We start from the raw sequence: 23,899 nt of genomic DNA, 5'->3' as shown, positions 1-23,899 counted from the left end.
GGGTGGTGAAATGAGAGCTGTTTGCTTCTTTTGTACTTTTTACAGTAGGACAAGCAGTTTCACCTTCTTGACCCCTCCCCAGTTTGTGGTTCATTGTAGTGCTTCCTGTATCTTTCTCTGGAGACCTGCTGCCTAGATAGCCATTTTGCACTTTTTTACTTACATATTATTTATATTGAAACCTTTCTCTACATGTCAAGATCATTCTGAAACTTAATCCTGTCCTCTGCAATGTGCTGCAGCTTTTCCCAAGTAGGTATCAACTGCAGATTTAATAAACATTTTCTCTATCCCACTGTCTAGAGAAAACCTTATCTCTTTCTAGAGAAAACCACTTGACAGAATCTCATCCTTCTAGTTTGACAGTGAATCGCTGATAACTATTCTTTGAAATTATAATTCCAAGCCAGAGAAGGATAAAGTATATCATACTTTTTGGCGACTTTTTGCTTCAGTATTTGTTTTAAAAACAAATATTCAACTGATCTGATGTCAGTTAACCTTGGTGGCAGGAATATTGTTTAGAGACTGCTCTTACAATATCTTCCTCAAGATTAAGTTTCCCTACTTTTCTTTAGGAACACCTTTAACATTTTTCTAAGTCATAAAACATCACACTTAATCACCTACCCCATCTCCTCGAGACCTATTATCTTGTCATCAAGGGAAATTAGATTGCTTTACATGATTTATTCTGGACAAATCCATTTTGGCCACTGTTTAGCATCTTTTTATCTTCTGGGTGATTCCAAACAGATTATCTGCTCAAGTGCCTTTCCAGGAATTAAATTTAGCCTGACTGGTCTATAATTCCCTGGGTCTTTATGTGGTTTTTTGGAAAGACAGACACAAAGGTTTCTTCCCTCCCCCTACAATTCACTTATTTTTTATCCTTTAATTCTCAAAGCTCATAAGGGAAGACTTTAAGATTCCTTGAGTACTCCATAGTGAATTAATTGTGCCAGACAATTTGAAAACATCTGACTCATCTAAGCAGACTTGAACCTGTTCTTACTCCTCTTCAGTAGTTTTAATTATGCTAGTCTTCAGAACACAGTCAGCCTTTTTTTAATGAATGCTGAGGAAGGAGAAAAAAAAAAAACACATGAAACTGGCATGCCTCTATTAGTTTTGCCTCTCTGTCAATTAATGGGCCAACTCTTTCCCTTGTCTTGCTCTGATTAATTACTTAGAGAACGTTTTCTTTTAACTACTCTATTGTTCAAACCATGCTTAAGGCACTTGGCCCATACTTTATTGAAATTTTTATGACCAAAATGTTGCTCAGGGTGAAACTCAGAAGATTTGTATGGTGCATAGTATGTGATCTTATCAGCTCTGGGGGCTTCAGTCACTTCTGTATCAGTAAGCATCTCCAATATTTTAAGCCACAGACTTACCAGATTTTGTCCCTCAATGTTCACACTGTTCAGACCATTGCTTATAGTAAATCAGAGAACAAAAGGAACACGATGAAATGAGATTTATTCTTTCTTTTAAGTGAACCACTGTCAGGATATAAGCCTCCTTCAAAATCATACACTGTGGCAAGTCAAAGAGTATAAAGGAACCTTTGCTACAAAAAAAAAGTGATTTTTTTTGCACTTGGTGGCCCAGTAAGCCAAAGCCAAACAAGACTGAAACAGTGGGTCTGTTTCTTTTTAATTAATTGCTATTAATGGAGGAACTAGCTCCTTGGAAGTCTGGTATTAGTAGCTCTCTTTATGTACTGGAAATTATGAAAATCTTACCTCAGAAAACCTTTGTACATCCTGGGTTAAAGTTCCTACTCTCTTCCACTGATAATATTTGAGTAACTTCAAAATTGCTGGATTCACTGCATTATCAGATGGCACTGTCCGGAAGAAATAAGGATATTTTTTCTTATCAGCCAACTCCGGGGTTGTTGCTGCAAATGAAAGCTGAAAAAAAAATCAAACAACAAAAAAATGAAAGTCACCGTAAGTCACCTAGCAGCCAGAAGAAAAACTTTGCTCTTCTCAGTACAACAAGACACAATTTACACATTGTGGTCATGTAGATAATTTCCATCATCATACAGCCTGGAATTCCTACCAGCATCATTCACTCATTTACTTTTAAAGGGATTTTTGAAATACCTTAGCTCTATAAACCACCTGCTACAAAATTAAACTAGGAAATCTTCAAAGTCAGTGGTGTAAAATCCTCTATTTGAGATCATGAATCTCACACATTGCGCAGAGCAAGAAGCTCTCAGGGAGTAAATCTCTGTGATGAATTCCCCAGCAACTTCCTTCTATGTTCTCTTCATAAAAGTTGAGAATACCTCCAAGGGGATTTTCTCAAACTCTTATATTTCTTTAAATTAGAGGGTGAACCTCTAGTAGCACTTCTTCCTATCTTCAGGTAATAAAACAGCTCTAGGTAGCAAAAAAAGAGAAAATAATTATGGCAGCCAAGGCTGCAGCTCAGAAGTTTAGCTGGCTCCCTGCTTCCTCCCCTGAAGCAGCCCCCTGTGATCTGTATTATCAAAGGGGACTCAGTGGCTAATTCTACACATCTGAAAACAGCAGAATTTGTACATGGTTTGAGAATGCTTATAATGAAAGACGAGAGGAAACCTTTTAACACACACACACACACACACACACACACACACACAAAACTCAAAACCCCAAACCGGAAAACTTCCCTGAATTCTTCTGCCCAAGTTAAATATTTTTGTGAATTATTTTCAGGCAACGTTATGATGGCAATGCCTGCATATTCAGTTTTTGAAAATGCTCCTATTCCAAAGATACTTGAGGTCATTCACTCCAGTATTTTTTAGGTTGCTAGGAATGTGTTTCTCAAGCTTTTTTTTCAGCCATGCATAGCAGTTGAGGTGGTTTTTTTAAAGTACTGATTTAATGCAAACTTGTTTGACAGTCGAAAAATAAGCTCCCTAATACAGTTATGTTAAGTCTTTCAAACTCAATAGAGAGACAGAAAATATAGGTGAATTCAAGCCTGTATAAGTACATCCAACCACAGTATTAAGTTCACACTTTCTTCCATCAAGAATTCTGTATATTTGGGCTAGATACCCCTTTTTGAAATTCAGAATAGACAAGTTTAATATGAAATAACAGTTCTAACCTCCTCCCGGTGTTTATAAAATCTAGATTTAGCCTGACAGAGACAGGACTCATTCTCTGTCTGATTTTAGACTCACAAAGAACATATTGCATTGCTATAGCTGCCTAAATATAGTTTGTTTTCCTAATTAAAATGCCTGAGATCCAAACAACTTGAAGTGTGCATAACTGGACAGTTTACACTATACCATTCAAAAATAGAAGATTCTTTCTCTTCACCAGGCAGCTGGTAGAGAATATTTTTTAAGACCTTGTACTACCATGTAATTCTAAGGTAAAACATTTTTAATGTAGCAACTGTTCTTTTATAAGATTTTATGAAAAAAGTACACTATGCAGTACTGTGAAATTGTCATCTTGATTTTCCAAAACCATATTGGTTGGCTCACTTAGAACTTCATAACATTTAGTAATCAGCAATGAGTTTGTGAAGAGCTGTTTTCAAGGGAAAAAGAATGAAGGTCTGCCAGGTAGACCTAGCCAGCTTTTCTGTCTAGCCTTGTAATGTTGAACATCATGCATCCACTGCACAATGAAAGTGGAAATAAGGACCTGTACCTCTGACTGACAAAGAGAGAAAATTTGACTTTAGAAATCCAGCATGAAGAGGAATGCCTCTCAGCAGCCTGGCTGCTTGCAGCCTGGTGACTGCAAAGGACTTGCTTTTCAAGTTATTATGGTTTTGGATCGAATGTAATTTGATTGATCCTTAAGAAAAAGAAGTAAAGAGCAATGCTGAAGTAACAGTAGTGACAAGCAACATCAGCAACGTTCAACTAAATCAAGTTCACAGATGGACGGTAAATTTTTCTGACCAGAAGTACAAAAATCCTTAGTAGTGAGGAGCATCTCTATAGAGGTGAGCTGGCTTTAGGATGAAGAACTGTGATATAAGCAAGGCAATTCAGATCCATCCTTTGACATTTTAGTGACTTAAATAAAGAATCTAAATTAGTATCCTAATTGCCCAAATTTCCTTGGGAAACAATGAAGCAAAACCTTACCTCTCTTCATTGATTAAAGAAAGATGAAGAAGACTCATAACTTAGATTTCTCAGCCATGTAAAGTGAGATGAGATCAATCCAGGTTTATGTTTAATACTAATGACACCTGAATTACAAAAGACAATTGCTCTTCTTTTTTTCTTTTTTGAAGAAAGGTTTTATTAAAATATAAAATGGGAAAATCTCATGCTCAAACAGTTCTTGGAATGTAGGATATGTTCAGAGGCCTTTCTTTAAGCATCACATATACCATGGTTGCTCTCATTCTGCATCACTTTGTCATTTTAATATGACACTCATGAGAGATGGATGAACAACCTGAAATAGTTATGTCAGTCCTTTCCCCTTCTTTCTCACAAAAGTTAAGTCACTGAAAATATTTAACTTCTCACAAAATCATCCCTATGAGAGTTTGGGGACTTGCAATGAATGGAACCCAACAATCACCAGCACTCAATATTCTGCTTTGAGAGGGACAAGGAGGGAAGAGGAAGAAGAAAAAACTCATTATATTTTAAAAAGCAGCAACGAAAAGATCATGTTAATAAATAAATTGACACAATGTACTGGAAAAGTATGGGATACAGCATGGCTATGTAAAAATATCATGAAAATATTCATAACAAAAACTTAAATATTTATGATAAAACAAATTAGACCACAACACAGTCCACCGACATATGCATTGAGATGGTACAACGCTTGTTAACTGAACATAAATCCTCTGTATTTTAGGGCTAAAGTTGTTTATTCATGGCTGATTTGAAACTTGAATCTATTTGTTGTGGTTTAGGCCCAGCCGGTAAAAAACCACCACGCAGCCGCTCACTCACTGCTCCCCCTTGGCCCCGGTGGGATGAGGAGGAGAAAATATAAAGAAACGCTCGTGCTTTGAGACAAGGACAGGGAGGGATCTCTCACCACTTATGGTCATGGGCAAAAGACAGGCCCAACTTGGGGAAGAAACAAAATCAATTTAATTTACTACCAATCAAATCAAAACAAGATAATGAGAAGTAAACCCCAAATCTTAAAACACCTTCCCGCCTGCTGCCTTCCTCCTTCCTGGCTCAACTCCGCTCCCAATTTCTCTCTCTCCTCCTTCCCAGCGGTGCAGGGGGACGGGGAATGGGGTTGTGGTCAGTTCCTCACACGTTGTCTCTGCCGCTCCTTCCTCCTCAGGGGGAGGACTCCTCACTTGTCCCCTGCTCCAGCGTGGGGTTCCTCCCACAGGAGACAGTCCTCCGTGAACTTCTCCAACCTGGGTCCTTCCCACAGGCTGCAGTTCTTCACAAACTGCTCCAGCGTGGGTCCTTTCCACAGGCTGATCTTCAGTCACAGGCTGATCTTCAGTCACAGGCTGATCTTCAGTCACAGGCTGCCCCAGGGCGGGCTTTCCTATGGAGTGACGGCCATCTTGGGGGGCCATCCAGCTCCCTGGGCTGGGGGGGGTGACAGCCTGCTGTCTCACCACAGGCTGCAGGGGCATCCCCTCCTCCCCCGCTCCTCCTCCCCTCCTCCCTCACTGACCTCGGTACCCGCAGAGGGGTTCCTCTCACGTTCCAATCCCTCTGCTCGCTGCAGGTTCCCCTTCTTAAATCTGTTCTCCCAGAGGCGCTACCGCCATCGCTGATGGGCTCGGCCTGGGCCAGCGGCGGGTCCGACTTGGAGCTGGGGAAGCTTCCAGCAGCTTCTCACAGGAGCCGGCCCTGCAGCCCCTCCCCGGCTACCAGAAACCCCACCACACAAACCCCAAACACCACTGAAAGGCAAATTTTTCATAGTTTCTTCACTTCATTCTACAGGACTGAAAGCCATAGAGGTCTGCTTCTGCATTTTGTTACAGGAATTTCTTTTTATAACTTGTAGTTATTTAGTAAAAAATCTGGATCAATGGCAATCCTACTGCTCATGTAACTCTGCAAACCACAAAAGTACTATTTTTTTTATTACTGTATTTTCAGAGCATACATATTCATGCATTGCTAAAAAAATTTTGTTATAGGTGTTACATAGCTGCCTCTCTGCATACAGGAAGAGTGAGAGATAAAGTTATAAGTGGGATTATAACTCAGCAATAAATGCCTGTGTGGGGTATGATGTCATTCTTTCACAGAAAATTATTTTACATAACTGCTAAAGGTGACGGCCAAAAGCCAAACTTCAAGAAGGGATGCAAGACAAGGAAAAAGTTTGTTTCAAATTGGTAAAAAATGGAGGACACAGTGGACATATACCGGGTGATATATCATAACTGTGTGTGTGGTGTTTGTGTGTGCGCACATGCAAACAGGCTCTCTGTATATGTGTTTGTAGATTACAAAAAAAAAAAAAAATCATTCATATATATATATAATATATATATCAGTTTGAATACTGTAAGAAAAACTGAAGTGATTTCTCAGGCTTTCCCTGAGAAAGCTTTCTTTAGAATATCTGCTTACAATTTGATACAATTTGTGGGCAACTGCTTCTGAAGTTAAAATAAGTGTATGTAGGGAAACATACATAATCTATGACTCGGAGATTTCAAAGATGAAACAGTTTAAGACTTTAAAATGGAAAATAAGGTAACTTTCACCATTCAAGTAAGAATATTAACTATAGTACAAAATGAGAACCGAATAGGCCAAGGTATTAAATAACCAAATGCTTATTTCTTTATAAAAGCCATAATTTAGTAAAAGTTGTGCTGCCTTAATACCACAATGAAGTCTGCTCAAATTGTAAAATGACTTTATCTAACAGCTAAAATGCAAGGTTTCTGACTTTTTAAATTATTCCTATTGCTTGTGTGATCACTTTATAAATGGATTATAGTTAGCAGAGTTTCATCAGAATGCATTTTGTCTGCACATGTTAACGAAAACCAGTAATGTTAATACACACAGTCAGTATGTAAGGAATCAGTGCAAAAGGACTTTCAAGTATGTCACCTGAAGTTCATTTACTCAGGCAATGTTTAGCTTACTGTGGTGTTCTCCATGTAATATATCACACAGGCCATGTGAGAGAAAAAACACAGCTAACTGGAGAGGTCCATCTAGGCTGGCTGCAAGCCAGTCTGAAATCCCAACCCCACTGAAGTCAGTGCCAAAAGTTCCACCAACTTCTGCAGAGCCCAGATCTCAAGGCTGTGATCTGCGTACCTGGAAATCAGATCTCGTTAGCGAGATGTAACTGCACCGGTATAATTGTAACTCTGTAGGTCGTCCTGACATTTTGCAGTATCCCTAGACTCAGATTTGTAGTCGTGCAGATTCTTCTGTTTGAAAGATAAATACAGGGCTGGCTCAAGAGTGAGCTGAGCAGTTGTGCTTCCTTGCTAGCAATGGAGAAGCAGAGCAGAAACACAGCTAATGGCTTTATCTTAACTTTTTGAATAGAAAGGAAGCAACGAATAACAGTTCTGGAATGGGTCCAAAGCAAAATAATTCAGGAAACTGTGTGAAATAGAAAAACAACAACATTAAAGATGATACAGAAAGGACCTTATAGCACTATGTGTGTAAAAGAATGTATTACGGTAAAGAGTTTTGAGGCCATAAAATGTAGGACATTTTTGTACTTCAAAAAAAAAAAAAAAAAAAAAAAAAGGCTTGGAAATGATCCAAAATTGAAAAAGCCAGCGAGACAGATTTTACTTTCAGATTTAAAAAAACACAATTAAACATTATTCCACAGAAGTCAAGGAAATTTCTTTGGCTTCACACTCAGAAAGAAAGTAGAATTTGATAATGAGAGGACAGGAGGGGAGACAATGTTACACAACTATTATGAGAAATGTTTCAGCCTAATATGACAGATGGCCATGTTAAGGAATTTGAACTGTTGGACTTTGCTGGAAAACTGAAAAATATACAGAAGGATTTTATTAAGGAGGTCTTGGGGTCACGTATATGTTTTGATAAATTAAATTTTCTCCAGAAAGATGATACTTTTTGAAATAGGAAAACATCAGTTTTGTTGAAAGTCCGTACAGTTTCATGGAAGGCTTGTGATCAACACTAGACAGAGGCAGATGAAAAAAAAAAGTTAAAGTGTAGAAAGGAACAGTTCTGCAGAAGGGGAGTAAAAGCTAGCTCTTTAACCGTATATTAAGCTGAAGTGAGGTGTGATAGGTTAAACCAAGAACATCAACCTAAAGTGCTTTCAAGTTAAAGAGCAAGCATATTCTTTGAAAAGCAAGCATTACTTCAGAGGAAGTAAGTGCATTTCCTTAAAGAAAGTCAGTACAGAAGCGGGAATGGTAAATTGATAAGCTCTGACATTTGTTTAAGAAAATGGGATGCAACAGTAATGAAATCAATGGGAAAGACTAGGAGTTGTGTAAGGGAGGATGGATATTAGAAAGCTGAAAGAAAATTAGAAAAGGAAACAACACTATATACAGAGTGTATATATTCCATATAGAAGTCCAGAGCTTGGAAGCTGGAAGGCTGAGGCCATTCTGCTCTCCCAAGAACTACAGAGGGAAGGGAAGCCACCAGAAATGGCAAGCCGTCTTCTGGTGTTTGGTCGTTTTATTATCTCTAGGAAGCATTTATGTTTACATTTTGTCACTGTAATAATGTATAGAAATCTGGGAAAAATAAAAGAGCAGAACTATCCCTGGTGTAAACAGTCACCCTCATCTAAGGCAACAGGTCTGTTTAGGAGTCACATTTATTTAAGAAGACTGTGTTAGCTAAAGTAAATCAATAACAGAAACCCTTAGCAAAATTATTGTAGGTCCATAAAACCAGTTGGGCAGGAAACCGCACTCCCCTCATAAAGCAGAGTGGCCCGTGGAGAGGAACGGCTAGAGGATCAGGAGCATCTGCCACCACAAACCCCCCAGCAGCTCGAAGGAGGACCCTGATATCTGGCAGGAGGTGTCAGAGCATCCAGATTTGTCAATCCCAAACTGAGAATGAGGTGTCACTCTCACCACTTGCCTCTCCAAAGGGGAAGGCTGTGAAATAAAGCTACACGCTGTGTGCATGGAGTATTATACACTGGAGGGGGGAGGGGAAAAAAAAAAAGTGCCTTAGGTAACAGGGTAATCTCCCTTTAATAAAATGTCATCTGCTAAGACAACTGATTCATGTTTGCAAATGGGGAAAATCAGCTTATTGAGCACCAGAGAGATTAGCTTAATTTTCCTAGGCTTCTGCACTGTGGCTTGTACAAGTATTTTATTAATGATCCCTAGCAATTTAAATCTGCCCCTGTTGCCACAAAACTAGTCTTCATGGAGAATATTTTATATATGGCAGATATCACCTGTATTTCCTGTACCTTTTCTAGACAGCTAAAATATGCTGATAAATCAACATTGCTAAATAGGATATAAACTGCTGATCCGGTTGATAGGTGATATCATTTATTATCATCACAACTAAAGATTGCATGTCATGGATGCTTAGATAGGAAGCAATATTTTCTGTGAAAAAGGAAAATGCAAATAATTATTTCCAAAAAGAAGGCAGAATGCCAGAAAGCTCCATAGAAAATACTTTTACAACGGTACAGGATTGCACATACGGAATCTTGTCACAGGAAAATAACAAGGATGAAACCCAGCAAGATGATAATTTGCAGCAATGTGTACTTGTGACACCACACACCATTCCTTTGTGTGTCTTGCCAGGAGCTCTAATGCTTTGACAAGCCTGTGCCAACAATAATAATACTTGAGTGTGGGCATGTGATGGCTTGATGGTCCCAGGAGCTAGAAAGACCAGAATGGAAACTCATGAATAATGAAGAGTTAAAAGATTTGCCTGCTGCAACTCTTGAGACAGCATTAGATGATGTCACATAACAAGTGAAACAATATACTCCTAGCCCAGAGACAGAGAATAGATTGAAGTGTAACAATTAAATTGCATTTTTAATTGAACGGTGATTGATGTTTTGTAATAAATATTAAAAGACACAAAATATAAAGATTTAGGCTAAATGTTAACTCACTATTTAAAGATTAACAGTAACCTTACTATACAAGAAAACTTGCCCAGATGTGGAGTCTACCACACTACCACAGAACTACAAACTACCACAGAACTTGATCTTACCGCTGATCAAGTTATGAATAAATGTTAATATAATAACAGTACTTGAAATAATAAAATAGTGATATATAAAATAAGAAAATAGTGATATATAATGAAGAAGAATATTAAAGAGAACCTTAAGAAATACACGGTAGCATGTAAAGTAAAAAAGTGATACACTAGACTGCTCCTTCCCACCCCGATGCACAAAATGTATCATCCAATCAACTTTGATGGATGATTTAGAGAAAAGGTATGTGGAAATAACATTGCAAAGATGGTCACAAACACCTATTTGGAAAATATTTCAACGTAAGAAGCTAAGTGCAGCAATGTCATTGATGGAGGCATTGCATAGGTCTTGAAAGCAGGTGAAAGCAACACACAGTAATAAAGATCAAGAAACAAAGATAACGTTCCTTGACAATTTGCCTGCACAGCTGCTGGTGATAAGAGTGTCTATATACAGACAGTAAAGGAGCTGGTTCTGAACCTGAACTAGGAATCAAAGAATCAAAGTGGCCATCTTCCATACTAGCTATACTCTAATCCTGATCCCCAAATAGCTCAGGTGACACACTAACATAAGTTGAAAGAAGAAAGAATGGGGACTAAAGAAGAAAATATTAACAAGAAATTATGCTTTTCCAGCAGTGGTAAATCAGCTATTTTTTTACCTGTCATAAATACTCTTAAATATCTACTTGAATGAAAGCTCTGGAGACTCCATCATACTTAGATTTTATGGGATTGGACAAACTTCAGTGCTCTAACAAATAAACCAACAATCATTAAAAAATGTTCTGTATGGGCTTTCATTATGACAGTTGCAAGAGCAAAATAGAAGTCTGGGAGAATATCTATGATGGCTCACTAGCTGGTACATGGGCAGGATGCCTAATCCAAATGGGAACATGAAAATACACATTGTATTAAACACACTGGACAAGAATGGATCTCGTGGACGAACATCCCTTTCATCATCCATAACACATTACCCATCTGATTAGAGCTACTGTTCCTTTTAAAATCAGATGTTTTGCCAAATACTCCTGCCCAATATCATCTGCCATTACCTTCATTAATTCTGTGTCTGAAATTGCTTCCACTGACTGCCTTTTGGCACCTGGGAGTTTCCAGAAAAAGCACTTCCAGCTGGTCTCAAGGTTGGAAGGCACCCGCCTCCACGCTGATAGCATTCCAGTGAATTAATCCAATCACAATAAGACTGATATTCAGCTGCATGCTGCTCTGGAGACATTTCAGGAAGCAATTCTGGCTACTGAATGAATCAATATTTTTGAGGATAGAAACTGGTTTAGATAAAATAAAATCCATATGAGAAGTACTTTAGCTGAAAGATGTGTGCCTATAAGCTAATGGGAAAGATCATTCAGTCCTGCTTGCTTCCCGCTTGGGTAGCCTGACCTACTCCCAACACAACTCGGTAGGAACTGCAGATGTCTGAATGCAAGAAGTCAGACCAGACAATCAAGATTTGTCTTTTGGAGTTAAAATTTTCTACTCCCGTAAAGCCTGTGGGTTATGTTGAAGAATAGTGACTGAATTTATCCTCAGCTGAGGGGTTTTTTTTTGTCTTCAAGGAATGGAGAGGATAAACACTAGCTGAAAATTGTAGCAGATCTACTGAAAAAAAAATGAAGAAAACAATCTAGACATTAGGCAGGCTTCACCTGCCTCTTGGGCTCAAAGATTAAAACTTCCACCCATCTGTTCACACCAGCCAGAGCCTACATTTAAGAACTTTGTTGAAAAAAATAAGTTAAAGGAATTCCTAGAACAACATGTCAGGTAAACCAAAAACAGAATAGTTATTAGTTTTCAGAACAGAAAAAAGTTACAGATCAAATCCAAGTCTAAGTAACGGGATCCATTCTAAGCTCTAATAAATACTGCCTAACAAACCTAACGCATTCACCTTACTTCTGAGACGTGCCAAGGAAGTATATCATGGAGTTATGGAGACTGTCCTTCAATTCAATGGTTAACAGTGCAACCAGTCAAGTTGATAGAGACTTTATGATTTACAGTTTCAGCCAGCTGAACATGAGGCAGAATGATCTCAGATTACCCCATCCAAAAGTAAAAATTCAGCATTAGGCTTGATTCTTTCACTATTAATGGAAAATAAACAACTGTTATCTCCTTTTCATTGCATATTTCTTCTGACCATTCATTTGAAAAGGTCTGTCACAGTTTGAAGCAGATCACGAAAAAAAAAAGCTACGGGAATAAATCTGGCAATCATTAACTGTTTTTTCTACTCTCCAGAAAATATTTTCAGCTCTATACTAGGCACAAATCATTTACACCTAACACAGGTGTTCTGCTTACTGCTAGAGATTGACTAAAGCATTGAAATTAATTGGCAGCTCTACAGAAGCTGCTGCAAAATTTGTTTTCATTTCCAAACAGAATAAAAGACAAAATCTTTTGAGCATTTTCATAAATAGAACCGCACTGCGAAAGAGGGTTGTATATCTTTGTCTGTCACACTCACTTGCTTAGCATTTGGCTACTGGCCTGGATTATACCAGAATTCAGCTTCAAATCCCTGTTCTGCTTCAGTGACAGCATTATTGTTTATCCCAAATCAAGCAGTCTCCTACACTCACATTCTCACTACCCAGCTTGCTTGTCTCTTGTCTGTAACAGATTATCCTCAAAATTTAGTGAAAACCAACAACTTTGCAAAATATTTCACCTCTGATAAAACAGCCTATATTGCCATAATCCATTAAAAAAAAATTCTTTCCAGACCTATTCACAACAGCCTGTTCCTGGCTGGCTGCCCAAAACTATTATCATTCTATTAGTATTGTTTGTTTGTCAGACTTCATCCAGCTAACACATGTTAAAACTACAGCTGTTCTACATTTGGATTTTAAATAAGATATCTGTTTTATTATTTTTCCCCCTCTAAATGATGAAAAGGAGGGAAAAACTTCCCCAATACAAAGATACCTTAATTGTGCAATATGGAGGTGTCTTGTTCTTTTGAGCAAATGAACCTTGCACTCTATTGGAAATGGGGAGAAGGACCATTGGTGAGATTTAAGATGAGAATTCCCCAGGTCTTCTGTGGAGTGGACACCCTAATAGAGTCCCAATTCTGTCCTTCCCATCTTTTATTTCTTTTACTCGAAATATAGCATCTGAAGAAATAAAGCACACCATGTTAAATCATGAATTACTGAAATCCTTACAAAAATACTTTTTGCACAGCCCTGTATCATGAATTAGTGGTTTGTTTATTTCTTCATTCTCTGGTTTCAAACCTAAGCAAGAAATCACAGATTTTTCAAGCCAAAACAGGTGACATCCTCACTATGCAATGTAGTGACACATAAAGCTGTTTACTCTACTTGGAGTAGCACAGCTCAGAGATGCTTTATCAGGTCCTGGGAGCAATACCCCAGCACTAATTCTGCGCTCTGCCTGAGTTAATTTTCCTTTTCTTTCAGCTCTGTAACTTTTCTGATATCTCAGCGCTACATGCTGCAGTCACACCCCACCAGAAGTGTCTAGAGAGTGGTCTGACATCAGTCGCTTAGAACTGCACCATCTCTAATAACGGATAAAGAGGGGTTATGCTACAGAAATCAAAGGCTTGCTGGAGGGAAGATGATGAAATAAAAACTGATAAAAAAATCAGGGAACTTTCTTTGCCAACAGTTGTTGCCAGCAAAATAAGTACTGCTTGCCCAGCAGCAAGGGCAACTTGGGTTACATTGCCACTAAAAACCTTCAGTAGAAATGCCAATCACAATTATGATTATAATATATTTGGCATTAAAATGTCAAATGTGTCGTTGATCCTCCTCTAAGAAATAACCAAGATCACACATACTTTATGGTTTTCTTTATCTGCAGTCAATACGGATTTTAACAAGACGTTCTAGCTAGAAAACTACATGTACAAAACTTTTCAGTAATATATGCAACTAGGAAATGTTGATGCAGATATATTCAGACAACCTAAATCACAAAAATATTTGTCAACTTAAAGCTGTATTCTGTGGTTTCTAATCTATAACTAGGAGTGGTTGTACAAAAAGTCTTACGAGGCATTATAATCTATTTTTATAAAATAAAAAATGGCAAACAGTCTTGGTCTGAGTACAGTTACAAAACAAAAATTCCCTCTCGAATGCCACTGAGGAAGTGGAAGAAAGCATGAGCATTTCCTCGCAGTGCCGGTGCCTCCAGGACATCAGCTAATTGTTGCCTGAGTAACCCTCAATGTGTTATTCTCAATACCTATGCCTTGCAGGTCACTTCAGCAGTTACTATTAATTTAATAAGCGTTTCTTTATGTCTGCATTTGATTTTAAGTACAGTACTTGCCCCTGGTCTTAGAACGCATGCTGGGTAGAAAGCATTAACATTATCTACACCATTTAAGATTACGCACACTTCAATTAGATCTCTCAACCATTTTTCCTTAGTTGTTGCCATCATCCTACTTCCTGCAGGCTGAAAGCTGAATGTTTTCTCTAGACCTTGTTATCTTTTTTGTCACTTACTCCATAAAACTGTTCACTACAATCCCATCTATTCCTGAAAATAGTCCTCGTCAATCTGCTCGTCTTACGATATTTTCCATAACTTACATCCATCCAGGTGAGAAAAAAACTGAACTAAACCACTCTACATCCATATGCAGTACTAAACCCAACGTAGACTTACTTTTTCACATGCAAGGAATATCTTTGTGCTTGATCTTTGTCACAGAGCCAGGAAAGCGCTTAAGAATATAGCTTAATTTTAAATATTTCAACAGTTATATTGATTTGAGAGAAGGAACTCATATATGAAAACTCAGTACATGCATTAGAGTTTGGTAGTGCTTATTAGTTTTGGAAGGCTGGTTTAAATATCATCTTCCTTAATTCAATCTTATGTAATTCATTATTTATTACTCACTTCTCATGTGCAGTGATTAAGTTGTAATTTTTAAAGTCATTTGCCTCTTCTCAACCCTCTCACTTGTGACCCAGTGTTTTCTGAATTGCCATTTATTTTTTATACAACAGTTCTGACCAAATTGTTGTCATATTTGTCTTTTTTTTTTTTTTTTTTTTACCACATATCTTATGGCTTTGTCTACTCGGTCTTAGCAGTTTACTGGCTTTGGCATCTGCATCTGTTATTCTGGGTTCTTTTGGTCTTTTTCAAACACTGCTTTTTGACATATTCCCGCCAAATGTGAACACGTCTACTATTTTTACTGCCTCTACATGGGACAAATGCTTGATGGGACAAACAGCAGGGGAAATGTAAAGCATCATTGGCAAAGGTGATCAGTGCGATTCCAGATCAGAAAATATAAAACATTAATATTTATATGAGGATTTCAGAAATTAAATTGGTGATCTGGATGGCTTTTCCTGAGGAATTATACTTTACCCCATGCTAACATACTTTCACTATGAATTTTGAAGTACGTCCCACAGTTAAAATAATGTCAGCTTTATCAAGAATACATATCAAGAGGTGAACTAACAACCTATATTAATGAAGGTATTTTTCCTAATGTGCATATGGTCTCTTTGTAGCAAGTTCACAGAAAGTCCTAGAAACTAATAGGGCATTCTTTTCTTCTTTTTTCTTTTCTTAATTTGGTTATCAGATTCATCCAGCTTACTATCCATAAGTTACTGGAATTGCTAGCTTTTGTTTCTACCATAGTAATAGTTTATTTATTCTCCAACTTTCTGGACTCCTGATTTTCCCCTTGTAGAGAGATTCAGATTACTCTGAGCAGAAAAGCACCTCACAGAGTACAGATAAGGAGTGATCAGAAGGTGGCCAGCTTGAATACAACCTCTTGACCCGTTCCAAAACAAGGCTCTGAAGATAAAAAGCAGGGAGGAAACCCTGGCACGAAATAAGAAACAGCACAAGAACCGGATAAGAGACCGTGAGGTTGATGGACAAATGACAAGAAAGAACAGAAGAGGTGCTGTTCAGAGCACAGAAGAAGAAAGACACACTGCAGGGAAAAAAAAAATAATAAAATGAACAGACCAAAACAAAATACAGACAGACACCGTGGACAGATGCAGTGAACAGGAGGAATCTTGGCCTTATTTACAATCTGCTGAAAGCCTGGCTTTGTGAGTACTTGGGCTGATATATGTAAACACAGGCATGTCCACATCTTCAGTGAAGGTACTTCAGAGGTCTACAGCAACCGAAAAACCTGGGTCACTTGGACCTCAGGGACCAGTAAGTAGAGAATAGCATATGCTTTCTAAGACTTCTTAAGTCTACATAAGGAAATTTACCTCCCAGCATATTTACAGCAGTGTAAAGCTTCAAGTTTGGTGTGATTTATATTGGTACATCATAACTTGTGTTGACTTGCCTGGGATAAACCTTAAGGTGAGATGAATCACTCCCTAGAAGCATCTGCTTCTCACTACCGTAGGCACAAATGGGAGACTACAGTGACTGTATCAGATGCAGCCACCTACACTGCACTTGGTCAAATGCATCCCATAAAAATGATCAGATCTATATAGATATTTAAGCATGTAAAGAAGCAGTGAGGCACCTAGAAGACACTTCAGCCTCTTAACCCCTGAGGATTTTTAGGTATTTGATCTCTCTAAAAGTTTATACTAAATAGTTCATAAAACTGATGGTGCCTTAATTCTTCAAATATCATATTTAAAGGGAAATACAGATGCCACAAAATGTTCAAGTGGATCCATACTTCACTGTCTGGAAAAATTCTTACTGTAGTGCTAAAGTTTAAGGTAACTGAACTTTCACTGTAATTTCTTTCAATCTTAAAAATACTTGGAGATTCAGGTCAGGTGTCTCACAACAGTCTTAACCCTATCCTTACCACATCTTTCATCATAGCATAATACTTCCACTTCTACATGAACAGCCCAAAGCAACTTATGGGGCTGCTGCTTACTTTGTTGAGTAAGAGTTGCCATTTGAACCAGTGATTTTTTTGTAGTGTCATTAAGCATGTAGTGTCATCATATGTCATGCCCGTATAACATCCCTCTATGACCAGCAAGCTCATTTACCTTAAACCTCAAGCGACAGCCAAACAAAACAATGCCCGTATACTTGCATCTGCTTCTTTTAAGCTTTTGTACATATATCCACACGGCTAAGGCTGCAGGCAGACCTGTGGTAGGTACAAGCCCAACCAAAGTCTGCTGCTGAGCCTCCTTTGATATCAAATTAGGCCAACGCTACATGCCCCTGCTCTATCCCAACTGCTGCATGACAGTCGAGATCTCACAGACAGTCATGGAGCTAAGCACTCACTCTCCGTTGTCAGTTTTCTGCATGTTCTGCTTTACCAAAAGACAAGTGCAACACAGCTGAAATATTACAGGAAATGTACTTTCAATGACTAAATCAAAGAGAAGGGGCTACAACTTTAACCCACCCCTTTCTACACTAAGCTGCGTGGCTTTGCAGAGCAGTGTGGTAAAACTGAGGGAAAGAGGATACCGGACAGATACTGCAGTCAAACCCGATCCATTTTTTGCTTTGGGGAGTCAGGCACAATTATCCCCCTATGACAGCCAGCTAAATACAGAAGAGAGGCAGATGGGTAGAAGGCTTTCTCACTGTTCTTTGCACAAAACGGTGCACCGTAGATAGGAAGTTTCCCTGGAGATAGTAGGAGCCACAACGAAAAAAGCAGAGTGAAAACCAGAGCAAAGCCTCAAAAACATACGGTCCAGAAATGTTTTGAATTAGTGGATCCAGAAAAAAGAAAAATATATGGAAGTATTATACTCTCCTTCCCTATGTTGGCTATAAAATATGTTGATGGTGTCAGGATGTCATTCAAATTGTAGTTGTTTCAAGTCCTTTTGTGTTAAAGTCATGTCTACTTACAAGTTATCGATCAAATGAAAATGGAATGGCCCCATTACTGATGGAAAGGATTTTTTCTGTATTCACATCGAGTACATAACAATTCAGAAATTTTGACACTATTACTTATTGATGTTATTGAGAACTCATAAGCTACACATGAAGATCAATACACATAATTTTCCTATGTTGACAGCCTCTACTGCTCGGTGCCAGTAAAACCATGCATTTATTCAAGTTCTGAGCCAGCAGGACTCAATTCAGTGTGGTGGCTGGAAGGCAGCTGGTCAGGAGGCATCAGGGGAGGGCAACAACTCCAAGAGGAATATTACAGCTTCTGGGTATTTCTGGGTGCTTGTTTTGGGAAGGTACAGCACTGATTCACAACAGCTTTCAAAGAGTGAGAGGCCACTCCAATTTTTTTGGAGGGTTGAGGCTGGGAACAGACACGTTCCTCCGCTCTCCCCCATACGTCTTCCTACCTCTCCCCTTTCTCCTGCAACACACGACAGTTGCCTCCTTCTTGAGACCCACAATACACGGGCACAAAACAGCCATCCTTCTATCCCTCACGTAACCTCAACTTGCCTCCTCTTGAACTGCTCGGAAGAGGCAAGAATTGGAAGCTTTTCCTGCAGAAAGCGAGGTAGAAAGCTGGGAGTAGAACAAGCAGCCCAACGACTCAAAGGGCTGGAGAAAACGATACCTGCCCTGGCTGATCTGTCCCTCCCTTCCCTCCATGGTGATCCTTCTCCCTAGCCCCTGCCCCACAGCTGCCAAAGACCACCGGTCAGGGAAGGAGAAGATACCAGAGGGCAGCCTGGGACAGAGGGGAGGCCGGCAGCCCCCACGGCACCTCTGCCCCACGCTGCTTCCATCCAAACCTAGCGCTGCCGGCACACGCAAGTCGCTGCTGTTGAGCGGGACTGGGACTCGTAACTACGGCCAGTTGCGAGTGTGTGAGCTATGTCTATTGGTGATTCTTGGAAATGAAGTAGTTGTTCATGGTGCCAAACACCGTCTTCATTCCTATAAAACTGAAGTATAAACAAAAAAAATTCCTGAGGATTTTATACAGTGTAAGATATATACACATATTGATACACGTATAAGATCTCCCCTGAGCCTTCTCTTCTCCAGGCTGAACGATCCCAACCCTCCTCATCTGACAGACGACTGAGTCCCATCATCCTTAGAGCGGCCCTTTGCTAGACTTGCTCCAGCATGTCCGCGTCTCTCTCGTTCTGGGGAGCCCAGACCTGGACACACCACTCCAGAGGTGCTCTAGTCAGGGCTGAGCAGAGGAGGAGACTCACCCACCTCCTCCGACCTAGTGTTAACGCTCTCCCTCGTGCAACCCAGGAGCTGCTGGCCGCCTATGCCACAAGGGCACTTTGCTGGCTCACGTTCCACTTGGTGTCCACCAGAAGCCCCAGGACCTTTACTGCAAAGCTGCTTTCCAGCCAACCACCACCCAGCCTGCACGAGTGACTACCTGGGGTTTCTTCCTCCCCCAGGGCAGGACTCGGCATTTTCCTTTGCTCTACTTCAGGAGATTCTTGCTGGCCAAGATCTCCAGCCTCTCGACGTGCCACTGAACGGCAGCATAATCATCTGGTGTACCAAACAATCCTCCCATTTTTGTTACACCTGCAAATCTGCCAAGGGTTTGCCCTGCCCTGCCATCCAAGTTGTTACTGAAGATGTTAAGCAGTATTGGCCCCGGTATCAACCCCTGTAGTCTAAATACTAAATAATATATTTTTAAAAGCCTACACGTGTACTTGAATTCCACGCTTGTCATCTTCTCAAAATAGTCTTGATAAAAATAAAAATGGAAAAATAAAACCGGTGAAATAAAACAGTCATAAAGATGACTTTTAAAAACCACTAAGGTGCAGTTGTGAGTTAAAGCTCTAAAGCAGAATAATATGTATGGTATATCCTTCTATTTTCCTCTTTGCCTGCAAATTGATAGTAGAGCGAACACATTATTCTGTACAAATGATGCCCCTTAGCCCTAGTATTCATACACAGTTATACAGAAAATACTGTCACTAAACCTGAATTAACAGTGTTCAACCTCAATCCTTTGCATTGTTTCTGTATATGCAGTTACTGTGCAGTATTTCAGGCTCAGGTAGCCAGCTTACTGTCTCATTACTTAGATGGCTGCCAGTAAAAAAAACCAGTGTTATTTGAGTCATATAATTCCAATACATGATTTCACAAATGCAGATTCACAAATTCCACAAATGTAGTTATCTCATTGCTTCTGCACTCAGAAACCGCCATCCATCTAAGAACTGCAGATAAGAGAGTAGCTTTAGATTTCACCTAAGATAATCAATCATAAATTTGTTATTGCTTCACTCCACGAAGCTTGAGAGCTGACAATCTGAGGAGATGAATGGGAAAAATCCACTCAACATTCAAATTTATTCATTCACATTTGTTTGATCAGGTTGTCCACAAATGCAGGCAAACACCTATGCTGGGGTCCGCTGTGCCTGAGCTCCACGCTCTGATTCAGAAAAGCTTAAGAACTTATCAGGGCAGTGGGCACAACAGGTCAAAGCAAAGATACACACTGCTGTTTCCTTCACCTCTGCGCCTGCTCTTTCCTAGACATCTGCTCTCAGCCACTGTTAGAGACATCCCTAAAGGAAACTCCCAACCTCCAGAAATCTGTGGCTCACAGATTTCTTTGTACCTTTCTGATGTCCTTGCATTTAATATTCCTCATGGTTTGGGTTTGTGGGTTTGTTTTTTTTTTTTCCTTCCACGAATCTATCTAGTTCAGCTATTTTTTTGAAGTTGTAGTTTTTGGCCTGCATTATAATCCACAGGAAAGAGATCTGCAGCTTAACCATACTTTACTTAAGGAACCATCTTTTCTACTTTGTTCTGAACCTGTTTCTTTCACATTTCATTTTATACCCCATAGTTCTTGCTTAGAAAAGAGAGTGAATAAACTATCGGCTTGGTGAAGGTTCACAAGAACTCATGACCAACGCCATTTCAACTACCTGAGCAATACAGGATGCTCCTTATCATACTAGACGATATTTGTATTTAATGAGAAAGTCAGGATTTCAAGCTCTGAGTACAGTTGCTTAGCAGTCCAAGGACTAGTAAACACAATTTTGGCACAGAGTGGAAATGTTCCTTCTACTACCAAAAAAGTAGATGTTTATGGGTAAATACTAGGTTTTGGCCTACTAAAATCCTAGATTAATCAGTAATTTTGTATATCCCATTGGTAATGTTAGCGTTGTTATCATTTGCATGCCTTAGAACTCCTATATAGCAACATGACATATTAAATACTGTGGCACAACTGGCCCATGTGCTGACCTTTTATATGCATACAGATTGACATCTTCAAAGGTTTATGTTTTATTACTAAGTCTTCCTACACTCACTGCAGCTTCCCACATAGACAACAATCAGAGGGTGGAAGCTGCTGGCAGAGTGCTGCAACTCTGGCAATTCTTAGTTGGAAGCTAAATCTCTAATCCTCAGGCTGCTTTCAATTATAGTGAGATAGGAAATAGCATGGAACTGCTCCCAGGATAAGAATTTTATAAGTGGTTCTGTAAAAGCCCATCCCCACCCCCTGGCAATAAATGGAGAGTACAGCCACACTGAGAATCCAGCCCCCTTCTTTCTTGAAAATGCAAAGACAGCGGTAAATTACAAAACCCAAATTTAATATTTTCACGTAATGAAGCTTAGCAGCTGATTTACCAGCAAAAATAACTACACGGACATTCTAAAATTCCTCAGGTTTTATCTCCGTAATTAGATTTCACCAGAGCCAAGCAAAGATGGACAAAAGAGAAGATGCTGTGAATCCTGTATTTCAGGGTTTGCAGCTGTTACATATATTGTTAGGACGTCAGGAACGCTTGCAGCCGTCAGGAGTCCTGCAGTTCAGGGTTCCTGGGTGTTGGAAGCTCCGTCAAGCAGCCGGCAATGCTCCGAGCTGACATTAATCACCTACTTTGGAGTTCACAGCTATCACAAGCAGTTCCAGCAACTTGGCGGTGCTAGTAACAATTTATTTCACTTAGCAGCAAATGCTGGCATATGGGTGTTGCTTATAATTTCTAAGGAGCTTTTTGCCAATGCTATTAGCTTCCACAGTCAGCTGGGGTTACAGTAATGGGAGATTTAAGACATTTTAAAAACTTATCTAACAGTGGTGCCTAACAACAAAGGGTACCTTTGGCTATAGTGACTGCGCGTACAAACATTGCTAATATGTTGGCAACTTCCCTAATAATAACCAAGTGCCTGATCCTACCTACAGCTGTGGCAGCATTAGTCGGTGCTTCAAAACGCTGCTGCTATGTCAACAACATGTATAGAGTTTAGCAGGTAATTCTTACAATGTCAGGAGATGTTCTGCCAGAGCTCTGTGCTGCAGCTAAGTCCCTCAGCAGGGTGTATTAGCTCAGGCTCAGCACTGTGTGAATAAAGTCACACAGATTTTGAGCAACGTGGAAATATTGAAAGCTACACCGCCGAGAACACGGGATGCTGAGAACACAGAAAGAGGCTCTGCTTCTGAATACCGAAAAAAGTGTTTAACACAGCCAAGAGCCTGAGTAGAAAATTTTAATTCAGACATCATTGTTGTTATTCATGAAGATGTCTGTATATTTCTTTTTTAAATCTGAATTAAAAATAAAAATGAAAATGCTCAATGCCTTATAAACAAGTTGTGGATTTGCTCTATCATGTCTTAATAAAAAGATATGCAAGGAAATATTACAGTGAAGTAATTCTCAAAATTAACATATTATGAAAGCTATATTGTAATTCAACCCCTGAATCCTGTAATATAGAAGTGTATTTTAACATTATATTCTACTACAGAGCAGGAAAAAATCAGCCAGATCCTTAACTTCAACTTTCACCATATCTGCAAATACCATAGAAGAGTTTTTCAAAATTTTTTAATTTTTTTATTGGCAGAAGACAAACTTCTCTCAAAATTAAAGAATATTGGTGAAAGGATTTGTTTCAACTCTTAATAGAAAAAGTGTATTACCTTTCACTTCCTCATTTCATTTTGAAAACATTTAAACATTTACTTCTACAGTTCTTTGGTTCAGTTTGGTTTGCATTTTATATACTATACATCTAAATATGTGGTATTAACATTATGCTTTGAGATGCATTAAGATATCTTATTAAAAACATGTCTAAAGGTAATTTTGATTTTTTAATTTTGAACAGATGTTGAAATACACAATTTTACTGCATAACTGACTCTGTTTTCGAGTTTCTTTCTCTTTCACTGCTGACTCCTGCATAAAGGACAAACCATACCAAACCAGTCAGATCATCTTTTTTGACAGAGAACAAATTTTGTACCTGAAGGAGAAACAAGGGAAGCCACACATCTTGTTTTTAACAAGGCTTTTGACACTATCGTATATTTTCTAAGTGAGTTAACTACCCTAAGCAGGCTGAACTACTCTTCAGTTGGTATATAACTAGCTAGAAAACTACAGAAGAAAATTAGCTATAAAAATTTTATAGAATGTCATATGGTCTACTCCAGCAGGATTCAGAACAATGGTAAATGAGAGAAACACTCTGGGAAAAATAGGATGAAATTCAGTAAGAAGAAATGAAAAGCCTTTATACATTTAGGAACAATTAAACCCACCAAATTTAAAAAAAAAAAAAAAAAAAAAAAAAAGGCTAAACCCCAACTTGTTAGTCTTGCACAGGGAAAAAAAAGATCTGAGCATATAATCATTCACAAGGTTGAATGTGAATCGACAACGGCATTCTGCAGGGAAAAGGGCATGCCGTTGTGTATGAACTGGAGTGTTACCTGTA

At 39.0% G+C, this 23,899-nt stretch overlaps 1 protein-coding gene across 1 annotated transcript in view; it reads right to left on the bottom strand.

Moving 5' to 3' along the window:
* GABBR2 (gamma-aminobutyric acid type B receptor subunit 2) overlaps positions 1–23,899 on the bottom strand; it is a 484,603-nt gene that overhangs the window by 295,301 nt on the left and 165,403 nt on the right. Inside the window, exon 3 of the mRNA XM_075024282.1 lies at positions 1,752–1,922. Coding sequence (XP_074880383.1) covers positions 1,752–1,922 — 171 coding nt within the window. The remainder of the gene's footprint in view (positions 1–1,751; positions 1,923–23,899) is intronic.

This window comes from Buteo buteo, chromosome 3 (assembly GCF_964188355.1).
Source record: "Buteo buteo chromosome 3, bButBut1.hap1.1, whole genome shotgun sequence".
Classification (NCBI taxonomy): Eukaryota; Metazoa; Chordata; class Aves; order Accipitriformes; family Accipitridae; genus Buteo; species Buteo buteo.
The sequence above is the reverse complement of the archived record's forward strand: the minus strand, read 5'-3'. Positions and strand labels throughout refer to the sequence as shown.